The sequence below is a fragment of the Heterodontus francisci genome, chromosome 9 (genome assembly GCF_036365525.1).
Source record: "Heterodontus francisci isolate sHetFra1 chromosome 9, sHetFra1.hap1, whole genome shotgun sequence".
NCBI classification, from domain to species: Eukaryota; Metazoa; Chordata; class Chondrichthyes; order Heterodontiformes; family Heterodontidae; genus Heterodontus; species Heterodontus francisci.
Genome location: NC_090379.1, coordinates 111,368,741 through 111,381,420, shown reverse-complemented (window position 1 = coordinate 111,381,420; position 12,680 = coordinate 111,368,741). Strand labels below are relative to the sequence as shown.

General features: G+C 45.7%; 1 protein-coding gene across 1 annotated transcript in view; it reads left to right on the top strand.

The window, feature by feature from the left end:
• Positions 1–1,043: 1,043 nt before the first annotated feature.
• The window catches only part of LOC137373398 (calpain-3-like), a 42,420-nt gene continuing 30,783 nt past the window's right edge, over positions 1,044–12,680 (top strand). The window contains exon 1 of the mRNA XM_068038215.1: positions 1,044–1,746. Coding sequence (XP_067894316.1) covers positions 1,489–1,746 — 258 coding nt within the window. The 5' untranslated portion in view covers positions 1,044–1,488. The remainder of the gene's footprint in view (positions 1,747–12,680) is intronic.

Below are 12,680 nucleotides of genomic sequence, written 5' to 3'. Positions count from 1 at the left end.
TCCTCAAAAGGCAGTGGAAGCAGAGTCTTTGAATATTTTTAAGGCAGAGGCAGATAGATTCTTGATAAGCAAGGGGGTGGAAGGTTATTGGGGGTAGGTGGAAATGTGGAGTAATCAGTTCGGCCATGAACTTATTGAATGGTGGAGCAGGCTTGAAGGGCTGAGTGGCCTACTCCTGCTCCTAATTCGTATGTTGAGGGAGTAAGTGAATCTGAGTGTAAAAGGGGTGAGTTACTGAGTGAAAGAGGGAATAAGTAACTGATTCAGTGAGAGTGAGTGAGAACATGGATGAAGATTGAAAGAATGTGAGTGAAAGTGTGATTGAGTGAGACTGAGTGTAAGCTTATATGAGAATAATGGGGTGACTGTGAGAGGGTGAGTTACTGAGTGGCAGTTATTAAATATGAGAGTTATTGAGTGAGAGTTTGAGTCAGTGAATAGCGTGAGAGTGTGAATCAGTGAAAGTGTGTGAATGAACGTGAGGGAGTATTTGACATGCATCAGTGAATGAGTGATAATGTGATAATTCAGGGGACACAGCACCCCACAGCCAGTTTGAACCTCAGCATTTGCCTGCTCACCCATCCCACTCACCCTGTCTCCTACCCACTCATCCTCTTACCCACTACAATTACCCGCTAACCCATCCTACTCATACTCCCACCCATCCATCTCACCCTCTCACGCACCCCACTCACACTTTTGTCCACTACACTGATCCCACTCACCCTCTCATCCCCCACTCACCCTATTATCCACCCCACTATTTCGCACAACTGTTTAGTAAAATATAGACGCTCCTAACTAAGCTTCAAATATATTCTGTGGGGCTGCCAGTTGCCAGTTTATTGTAACCACAGCACCTTCAAGAGGAGGAAAGTAAATTGGGAAAAGCACAAGACCCTGCTAATAGAATGCAAATCTGTCTAATTTACGTGACCCTATATAAGGAGCTTGCAGAAACAAACAGAGTGGCCATAAGGCACAGCCTCTGAGTTTATTTTCAGTGTTTAATCTTGCTAGCTTCACTTCTGCAAGGAAACCAGAACAGCTGGAAAGCATGAGAGAAGCATCAAGCCGGGAGCATTCAACAGACATATCTCTCAACAAGTGGATGATGTTTTAGATTTCTATTTTAATTATTGAATGAAGAACTGTGTGGAAAGCTGACTGTGATAATATAAAACCATCTTGAGCCTTGTGAGGAACGTAGAACCAAAACTTGTTTAAACTTCCTGGTGCCACTCAAACGTTGTGTTCGGTGGAGTCGCCTATCAAATGGTTTAAGCCTTGTCGGTGGATACTTGTTCTTGGAGAAACTGATGACATGTTTACTTTGCGTTTATAAGCTGAAAAAGCGACCAGCCAATCTATTTTCCTCTTTTATGAAACCAAATGCAGTTTCCTTCCTGCCTCTGAGGTCTGTAACTTTTGCTCTTATTTATAGATTTTTGTTCTGCGTTGTTGTGAAACCCCACGATTGTCACCATGCCTCAAGTCATCAACTCAGTGCAGGAATCACCGGCTGTCCAGAGCAGATCTCAAGTGGCCGGCAAAGCTGGTCTGTATCCGATCATCAGTCGTAACAAAGACGTCGTCCGTGCCAAAAGTGAAGTCTTTCAGCAGTTGAAGGACGAGTGCCTGAGAAAAGGCGTCTTGTTTGAAGATGAGGAATTCCCTGCCAATGATTCCTCGCTTTTTTACAGCCAGAATGTGCCCTTCAAACTAGAGTGGAAAAGACCCCCGGTGAGCGACATGCTGTTTCTTAGTCGTACTCCAGTAGCGCGTTCTGTGGTTAGCTTTTCAAGCCTGTTACAGTGTGCAGTCAGGTGTGCTTTATATTGGATTACAGTGTTTCTCTGGTGAAGGGTCTATTTGTCCGATATTATTTACTCCTGTTCCTCTCAATGTTTACTGGGTATTTGGGTGGTTTGCGGCATGTTAACAGGAAATTGGGTGTTGGCTTACACCTGCAATCGACCACATTGATAGTTGTAGATCTTACCACCTACCCTGTTTGTATTGCCAGACAGTTTGTCCTTGATATTTCCAGGGAGGCGGAGAGGTTGCCTCTGCATTGACTGCCGAGCTAGCGGGTGGGAGGGAGCACTGGTGGCAGGAGGCCAAAGCCGGGTGGGGTTAAATCAAATGGATTGTTCTTGCTGAGAAAATACTACAGTTGAAGTATTTCCTGGTTTGGTGTTTTGTATCCTTAAGTATAATCAAAGTAGATGATTGCTCTGATGCAGTGGAGCCTGAGCATTAAACTTACAGAATTTACAATCAACTGTTTTTTTTGTATACATAACAAAATTAAGCAGTTGATTTGATTTTTTTTTTGATTTAGAGATACAGCACTGAAACAGGCCCTTCAGCCCACTGAGTCTGTGCCAACCCTTAACCACCCATTTATACTAATTCCATATTCCTACCACATCCCCACCTGTCCCTATATTCCCCTACCACCTACCCATACTAGGGGCAATTTATAATGATCAATTTACCTATCAACCTGCAAGTCTTTTGGCTGTGGGAGGAAACCGGAGCACCCGGAGGAAACCCACGCAGACACAGGGAGAACTTGCAAACTCCACACAGGCAGTACCCAGAATTGAACCCAGGTCGCTGGAGCTGTGAGGCTGCGGTGCTAACCACTGCGCCACTGTGCTGCCTTGAAGTTGTCATTGAAGTTTTGATATAATGTGATATGCTGTGCTTTATTATTAATTCAGTGTGTAAACCTTTTACACGCCTATTTATACATTTAACTACACATTGCATTTTCATGGATCGTGGGGTGGTGGGGGTGAGGGGCTTGTGCTGGCAGTGTGGAAGGTCCCCAGAGCCCAGAGAATTTTTAATCAGGTTCTGATTGCGTAAATCAACACTGGCCTGTTACCCTCAACAAATATATGCGCCATGGAGCATTTTTTTTATTTGTTCATGGGATGTGGGTGTCGCTGGCTAGTCCAGCATTTATTGCCCATCCCTAATTGCCCTTGAGAAGGTGAGCTGCCTTCTGGAACCGCTACAGTACATGTGGGGTAGGGACACCCACAGTGCTATTGGGAAGGGAGTTCCAGGATTTTGACCCAGCGACAGTGAAGGAATGGCGATATAGTTCCAAGTCAGGATAGTGTGTGGCTTGGAGGGGAACTTGCTGCTAGTGGTGTTCCCATGCTCTTGTCCTTCTAGGTGGTAGAGGTCGTGGGTTTGGAAGGTGCTGTTGAAGGAGCCTTGGTGAGTTGCTGCAGTGCATCTTATAGATGGTGCCACTGTGCGTCGGTGGTGGAGGGAGTGAATGTTTGTAGATGGGGTGCCAATCAAGTGGGCTGCTTTGTCCTGGATGGTGTCGAGCTTCTTGAGTGTTGTTGGAGCTTCACCCATCCAGGCAAGTGGAGAGTATTCCATCACACTCCTGACTTGTGCCTTGTAGATGGTGGACAGGCTTTGGGGAATCAGGAGGTGAGTTACTTGAGTTATTTGATCACTCTAGTCTGCAGAATCCCATCCCCAAACAGGTATTTAATCTAGCTCCCTTTTTCAAATGGTTTTTGCCTCAATTGCTGTTGCTGGGAGCCTGATCCACACATTCAGCACTTGCTACATTTTAAGCCTGTGTTGTCAGGTCTGTACTTACAATGTGAGACTGGTAACTATGAGTTTAGGAATCACAGATAGCAAATACATCTCTCACTGTGCGATGGAAATTTTTAAAGGGAGAACAGTAAAAATTAATTCACTAGCAATAATGAAGAAGCACAATATCGATTGTGTGTTTGTTACATGGGGCCATAGAGAATATAAAGGACACAGAAAATTAAAGCTCTCATTGTACTTCAGTTGAGGGTAAGAATCTGACCTTTGACTAGTGATATGTAATGGAACATGGAGTTTGTTTGTGGTCAATCAGTTGAGTCAGCCTTTTATCTATCTTTTTCTGAACAGTGTGCTTACAGTGTTTGAAAGGCTTCCATGGTCCAGGTTGAATTATGAACCTGATTACATAGCAATATTTACAGGGATGAATTGCTGATCCTCCCAAAAAAGAGATCTCCCTCCCCCCCCCCCCCCCCCCCCCACCGGGAGGTTGTACGTGCACAGGTAGCACTCTGAGCATAAATGGTCCACATACTGAGAGGAAGTGAGAAATATTCACGATGGTGGTATTAATAATTACGTAATATTTACAGCACAAAAACAAGACATTTAGCTGGAGATTTTATGAAATTCCTATGCCTTTCATTTTAAGGATGCCTTTCTCCCATTTATTTCATCCCTCGAGAGGCATTTATAGGTTTGTCCCCCTCCTGTCCCAAAGTTGCTGACTTTTCCTGGCAGTCTGCACCCAAGGCCCATTCTTCATAGCTGAGCTCTGGCAGCAGATACGAGCAGGCTACTTAAACATGGAGGCCGTGGTAACTGAGTCTAATTCTGTCTGTTGTCTACACATGCACACCAATTCTAACCTAACTTTCCATTGGAACTGCTGCATTAAAGAGGACAATCCTTCCCATTCTACGGCACAACGGAGAATAGAAACAGCCAGGCAATATTTGTACCATTTCCATGTACTACATCAAGTGGAAGAAATAATTTGAAATACTGTGCTGCCTTTGTGATGCAGTTATGGCATTGCATTGAATGTTGGTGCCACAGTTTTTAGGTTTTTGCACGAGATATTCTCTCAGATTTATCTTCACTGGCCGTTCCAATAACTGGACCTCACACCTCCCTATGATCTAGAGTGCACCTTTTGTTGCACAATGTTAAGTTGAATGATAGCATGCTCCGGGACTGGAAACAGAGAACCTATGATACATAAAGAAAATGACAGACAGGAAAAGAGACACTAGTCCAAGCAGCCTGTCCCATGCAATTGTGATGCTTTATCCTAGCTAGTCCAGGAGACCACCCTGGCCCTCATTAATGTTGCAAGGTGTTTGCTGTTTGTAAGAGGTGATCTCCACCCTAGCCAGAAATGGGTCTAGCTTTCGCTTGATGGAATTAATCTTTACTCCATATACTTGCTACTGTAGTATGGCACATGCTACTATGTTTGTTCTCTCTTTAGAGAAGATGAACTGAAAAGCAGTATAGACAGGGTACAACTTCCAACCAACAGCTAGTTATTCAACTAGTACATGAATGAATTGCATTAAGTTTTCACAGTTAAATTTGTCAATTTGATATGGTTCCTGGTTATGAAAAATAATATAGATGTAACTTTAGTACGTCTTAAATATTGGCTTGCATTTCTACCTAAATTATTCAATTTTTGGTCCAGGCTTTTAAAATATAACTAACTCATGCAATAAAGGGGATAGTAACAACATGTGTACAAAATTGGCTGTATGATAGGAAACAGAGAATAGTGGTTAATTAATGTTTTGTAGTGGAGTTCCCCAGTGGTCAGTGTTGGGACCCTTGCTCTTCCTGATATGTGTATTAATGACCTAGACCTTGATGTACAGGGCACAATTTCAAAATTTGCAGATGATATGAAACTTGGAAACATTGTGAACTGTGAGGAGGATAGTATAGAACTTCAAAAGGGCATAGACAAGTTGGTGGAATGGGTGGACAAGTGACAGATGTGGAGAAGTGTGAAGTAATTCATTTTGTTAGGAAGAACACAGACAATATAAAACAAAGGATACATCTCTAAAGGGGATGCAGGAGCAGAGGGACCTGGGTGTATATGTGCATAAGTCATTGAAGGTGTCAGGACAGGTCGAGAGAGCAGTTAATAAAGCATACAATGTCCTGGGCTTTATTAATAGGGCGATAGAGTACAAGAGGACCAGGGGACTGCTGGGTAAGGGAAAACTATTTATTTGGGCAGTTTTAAAATCTTTTTCTTTTTGCGAGGAGCAGCTTTGACAGAACCAGGTGCGGAGCGAACTTACAGCTGAGCGGTCAATTTCAGTGTAAGTTACAAGTTAATCCCCTTTTGTTTTGGAGGACCAGGGGACTGCTGGGTAAGGGAAAACTATTTATTTGGGCAGTGGCAGTACCCGAGACACTACACGTGTAGTGTCTCCCACCCACCCTCCTCCTCTAACCAAAAAAAAAGGACTCTGGTGTGTTGATAAGGTAAGCTTTTTATTTAAAAAGTTCAGTCCATCGGATTGCTAAGCGAACAAGTTTTGACTTTTTTTTCGTTTGGTTTTTCAGTAGATTTGTTGGGAATCTAGAATAGTGGGAATGGAGGTAAAGGCAGTTGTATGTTCCTCCTGCAGAATGTGGGAGGTAGGGGTCACCAAGAGTGTCCCTGCTGACTGCATCTGCGGGAAGTGCACCCAACTCCAGCTCCTCGCAGACCGCGTTAGGGAACTGGAGCTGGAGCTGGATGAACTTCGGATCATTCGGGAGGCGGAGGGGATTATTGACAGGAGTTATAGGGAGGCAGTCACACCTCAGGTAAAAGAAGTAGGTAGATGGGTTACCGTCAGGGGAAGGAAAGGGAACCAGCAGGCAGTGCAGGGATCCCCTGTGGCCGTTTCCCTCAACAACAGGTATACCGTTTTGGATACTGTTGAGGGGGACGACTTACCAGGGGTAAGCAATGGGGTGCAGGTCTCTGGCACAGAGTCTGTCCCTGTTGCTCAGAAGGGAAAGGGGAAGAGGAGCAGAGCATTAGTCATTGGGGACTCCATAGTTAGGGGAACAGATAGGAGGTTCTGTGGGAGCGAGAGAGACTCACGGTTGGTGTGTTGCTTCCCAGGTGCCAGGGTACGTGATGTCTCTGATCGTGTTTTTGGGATCCTTAAGGGGGAGGGGGAGCACCCCCAAGTCGTGGTCCACATAGGCACCAACGACATAGGTAGGAAGAGAGATGGGGATTTAAGGCAGAAATTCAGGGAGCTAGGGTGGAAGCTTAGAGCGAGAACAACCAGAGTTGTTATCTCTGGGTTGTTGCCCGTGCCACGTGCTAGCGAAGAGAGGAATAGGGAGAGAGAGGAGTTGAACACGTGGCTGCAGGGATGGTGTAGGAGGGAGGGTTTTGGTTTCCTGGATAATTGGGGCTCTTTCTGGGGTAGGTGGGACCTCTACAAACAGGATGGTCTTCACCTGAACCAGAGGGGTACCAATATCCTGGGGGGGAGATTTGTTAGTGCTCTTCGGGGGGGTTTAAACTAAATCAGCAGGGGAATGGGAACCTAAATTGTAGTTCCAGTGTACAGGCTGTTGAGAGTAGTGAGGTAGGGGATAAGGTTACAGGGACGCAAGAGGGCACTGGCAAGCAAGAACTTGGTTTAAAGTGTGTCTACTTCAATGCCAGGAGCATCCGGAATAAGGTGGGTGAGCTTGCAGCATGGGTTGGTACCTGGGATCCTGATGTTGTGGCCATTTCAGAGACATGGGTAGAGCAGGGGCAGGAATGGATGTTGCAGGTTCCGGGATTTAGATGTTTCAGTAAGAACAGAGAAGAGGGTAAAAGAGGGGGGGGTGTGGCATTGTTAATCAAGGAAAGTATTACAGCGGCAGAAAGGACATTTGAGGACTCGTCTACTGAGGTAGTATGGGCCGAGGTTAGAAACAGGAGAGGAGAGGTCACCCTGTCGGGAGTTTTCTATAGACCTCCGAATAGTTCCAGAGATGTAGAGGAAAGGATAGCGAAGATGATTCTCGACAGGAGCGAGAGTAACAGGGTAGTGGTTATGGGGGACTTTAACTTTCCAAATATTGACTGGAAATACTATAGTTCGAGTACTTTAGATGGGTCTGTTTTTGTCCAGTGTGTGCAGGAGGGTTTTCTGACACAGTATGTGGACAGGCCAACCAGGGGCGATGCCACATTGGATTTGGTACTGGGTAATGAACCCGGCCAGGTGTTCGATTTAGATGTAGGTGAGCACTTTGGCGATAGTGATCACAATTCGGTTAGGTTTACCTTAGCGATGGGCAGGGACAGGTATATACTGCAGGGCAAGAATTATAGCTGGGGGAAAGGAAATTATGACGCGATTAGGCAAGATTTAGGATGTGTAGGATGGGGAAGGAAACTGCAGGGGATGGGCACAAACGAAATGTGGAGCTTATTCAAGGAGCAGCTACTGCGTGTCCTTGATAAGTATGTACCTGTCAGGCAGGGAGGAAGTTGTCGAGCGAGGGAGCCGTGGTTTACTAAAGAAGTTGAAGCGCTTGTCAAGAGGAAGAGGGCGGCTTATGTTAGGATGAGACGTGAAGGCTCAGTTAGGGCGCTTGAGAGTTACCAGCTAGCCAGGAAGGATCGAAAGGGAGGGCTAAGAAGAGCAAGGAGAGGACACGAGAAGTCATTGGCGGATAGGATCAAAGAAAACCCTAAGGCTTTCTATAGGTATATCAGGAATAAAAGAATGATAAGAGTTAGAACAGGGCCAATCAAGGATAGTAGTGGGAAGTTGTGTGCGGAATCAGAAGAGATAGGGGAAGCGTTAAATGAATATTTTTCGTCAGTATTTACAGTAGAGAAAGAAAATGTTGCCGAGGAGATTACTGAGATACAGCCTACTAGGCTAGATGGGATTGAGATTCACAAGGAGGAGGTGTTAGCAATTTTGGAAAGAGTGAAAATAGATAAGTCCCCTGGGCCAGATGGGATTTATCCTAGGATTCTCTGGGAAGCCAGGGAGGAGATTGCAGAGCCGTTGTTGTTGATCTTTATGTCGTCATTGTCGACAGGAGTAGTGCCGGAAGACTGGAGGATAGCAAATGTTGTCCCCTTGTTCAAGAAGGGGAGTAGAGACAGCCCTGGTAATTATAGACCTGTGAGCCTTACTTCGGTTGTGGGTAAAATATTGGAAAAGGTTATAAGAGATAGGATTTATAATCATCTTGAAAGGAATAAGTTCATTTGCGATAGTCGGCACGGTTTTGTGAAAGGTAGGTCGTGCCTCACAAACCTTATTGAGTTTTTCGAGAAGGTGACCAAACAGGTGGATGAGGGTAAAGCCGTGGATGTGGTGTATATGGCTTTCAGTAAGGCGTTTGATAAGGTTCCCCACGGTAGGCTATTGCAGAAAATACGGAAGTATGGGGTTGAAGGTGATTTAGAGCTTTGGATCAGAAATTGGCTAGCTGAAAGAAGACAGAGGGTGGTGGTTGATGGCAAATGTTCATCCTGGAGTTTAGTTACTAGTGGTGTACCGCAAGGTTCTGTTTTGGGGCCACTGCTGTTTGTCATTTTTATAAATGACCTGGATGAGGGTGTAGAAGGGTGGGTTAGTAAATTTGCGGATGACACGAAGGTCGGTGGAGTTGTGGATAGTGTCGAAGGGTGTTGTAGGGTACAGAGGGACATAGATAGGCTGCAGAGCTGGGCTGAGAGATGGCAAATGGAGTTTAATGCGGAGAAGTGTGAGGTGATTCACTTTGGAAGAAGTAACAGCAATGCAGAGTACTGGGCTAATGGGAAGATTCTTGGTAGTGTAGATGAGCAGAGAGATCTTGGTGTCCAGGTACATAAATCCCTGAAAGTTGCTACCCAGGTTAATAGGGCTGTTAAGAAGGCATATGGTGTGTTAGCTTTTATTAGTAGGGGGATCGAGTTTCGGAGCCACGAGGTCGTGATGCAGCTGTACAAAACTCTGGTTGAGGCCGCACCTTGAGTATTGCGTGCAGTTCTGGTCACCGCATTATAGGAAGGATGTGGGAGCTTTGGAAAGGGTGCAGAGGAGATTTACTAGGATGTTGCCTGGTATGGAAGGAAGGTCTTACGAGGAAAGGCTGAGAGACTTGGGGTTGTTTTCGTTAGAGAGAAGGAGGAGGAGAGGTGACTTAATAGAGACATACAAGATAATCAGAGGGTTAGATAGGGTGGATAGTGAGAGTCCTTTTCCTCGGATGATGATGGCAAACACGAGGGGACATAGCTTTAAGTTGAGGGGTGAAAGATATAGGACAGATGTCAGAGGTAGTTTCTTTACGCAGAGAGTAGTAGGGGCGTGGAACCCCCTGCCTGCAACAGTAGTAGACTCGCCAACTTTAAGGGCATTTAAGTGGTCATTGGATAGACATATGGATGAAAATGGAATAGTGTAGGTCAGATGGTCGGCGCAACATCGAGGGCCGAAGGGCCTGTACTGCGCTGTAATGTTCTAATTCTAAAAAAAAAAGAGCAAGGAGATTATGTTAAACTTGGAGAGAATATTGATTTGACCTCAACTGGAATATTGTGTCCAATTCTGGGTGCCGCACTTTAGGAAAGATGTGAAGGCATTGGAGAGAGTGCAGAAAAGATCCAGGGATGAGGAACTTCAGTTATGAAGATAGATTGGAGAATTTAGGACTGTTTTCCTTGGAGAAGAGAAGGTTGAAAGGAGATTTGATGGAGGGGTCTGGATGGAGTAGATAGGGAAAAATTCTTGCAACTAGTGAAAGGATCAGTATCAAGAGGGTACAGATAATTGGCAAAAGAAGCAATGGCAACATGAGGAAAATCTTTTTTACACAGCAAGTGGTTAGGATCTGGAATGCACTGCCTGAGAGTGTGGTGAGGGCAGGTTCAATCAAGGCTTCAGAAGGGAATTAGACTGTTATCTGAAAAGAAAGAATGTGCAGGGTTACGGGGAGATGGCATTAAGTGAATTGCTCATGCGGAGAGCTGGTGCACTGCCTGTGTGGAGTTTGCAAGTTCTCCCTGTGTCTGCGTGGGTTTCCTCCGGGTGCTCCGGTTTCCTCCCACAAGCCAAAAGACTTGCAGGTTGATAGGTAAATTGACCATTATATAAATTGCCCCTAGTATAGGTAGGTGGTAGGGAAATATAGGGACAGGTGGGGATGTGGTAGGAATATGGGATTCGTGTAGGACTAGTATAAATGGGTGGTTGATGGTCGGCACAGACTCGGTGGGCCGAAGGGCCTGTTTCAGTGCTGTATCTCTAAACTAAACTAAACTAAATGTGTATTTCCCCAAATGTCTACCCAGCTATTCAAATAGAAAAGAATTTTGTTTCAGCATGCAAGGGGCTGAATTTTGTGTGGCAGGAAAGAGAGGGAGTGGAAGCATAGGGGGCTGAAAAATCGGGACGGTCACAGGTACCCGGAAACCTGACGTTGTGCTGTCGGTTCCGGATTTTATCAGTGACAGGAAAGCTTGGAGGCACTGTCTCTGCCGCAACATGGCAAGACTGCCGTTTAAATTGTTGATCAGCCCGTTTCAATAAAAGAAAATACAGCAGATGCTGGAAATCTAAAATAAAACCAAGAAGTGCTGGAACTACTCAGCAGGTCTGGAGCATCTGTGGAGAGAGAAGCAGTGTTAATATTTCAGGTCAGTGACCCTTCATCAGAACTCCCATTAGCCCGTTTCAATACAATGGCATGGAAGTGATCGCGATGTTATGGGGGGTTTTAAATTTTGTCAACGGTGCACAGGCGGGATCACGGGCCTTCTGATCCCCGGCTGTTTAAAGATGGTGGCACAGAGGCAAGGCCCTGAAGGGAGCCCGCAGATGTGGACTTCAGCTTCTCCTCTCTTTCAAGGCTCACTTGAACCTCCCTGCTGACCAGAGAGGGATGAAGACCTGGAAAAAGCTCCAGGTGCCTTGTCCTTCTCTTGCCTTGCCACTGCTGCATTGAGCTCATGGCTAAGGTGCTGATGTGCAGGTCTGTGCACATTTGTGGGATCTGGCTCTCCATGAGGGTCACCAACCTCTCGATGGAGGAAGCCATGTGCTCACATGCCTGAAACGTGGCAGCACTCATGACATGGATGGGCTCCTCCATTGATCGCTCAAGGCCGCACATTGCCTCTGGCAGCCCTGCCAGAGTTTGCCTTACCTCTCTGCAACCCCAGCATGCCCTTTGCTGTCGACACCAGAGGCTCATCTTTAGCCTGGGCTCAGCATGGGCCTGGTCACCCACAGTCCTCCGACTGTCAGTGGCCTCGGCTGTCACAGCCTCCGTCAGCCGCTCTGGCGCATGTGTAGTGCTCTCACGAGCTTGTGATCGTGAATCTAAGCCCGAATGCATGCCTGAGAAAAGAGTGCTATTTGATTAACAAGTTGACTGATTGATTGAGGTGTTGCCATGGAGAATGCGCCAGGGAACTATTGTCCCGCACACTTTTGTTTAATTCAAAAATGGCACAAAACCTGGACATGTTCCTTTTGCCTGCAGAGCACAGGTCCCTGCATACGAATATATGTAGCTTCTAGTCAGGCAAGCCCCCCCCACCCCCCCACCTGCCAAGAATGAGGAAAATTAATTTTGCCACATGGATATTGATTTTAAACTATTTTTGGTGAAGAAAGAACTTGCTTTAAAAAAACGATTAGAGCCCCTGACTGGAAAGACATTTGCATAGTAACAGACCGTGTTGGAACGAGGGACCCAGTCCTTGCTTCCCCAAAACACGGAAGAAGTGGTCAGACCAGTTTGATCACATGACTAGCTGACTGTTGGAAGTTTTTTAATTTGATCTTCCAACAGGGAATTTAGAATCAGAAAGCTGTTTGCTCCTGGACTGAAAGAGACCTCTCTCCTGTCTGCTCTCATCTCGCTCTCACCAGCTTCGGAAACCATGAAGACATATGAATCCCCAGAGAGAAAAGTGAACAAGGTTTAAGAAGAATACTGGGCCCCAACGAAAAGCAGGTCTACTTACAATCAAGGACCCTACAGCGAGCTCGAAGCACAGTTTAAAAAAAAAAAACCCTGTTCAGAGATTGCCCTCAAACCTCTTCATTTTATTT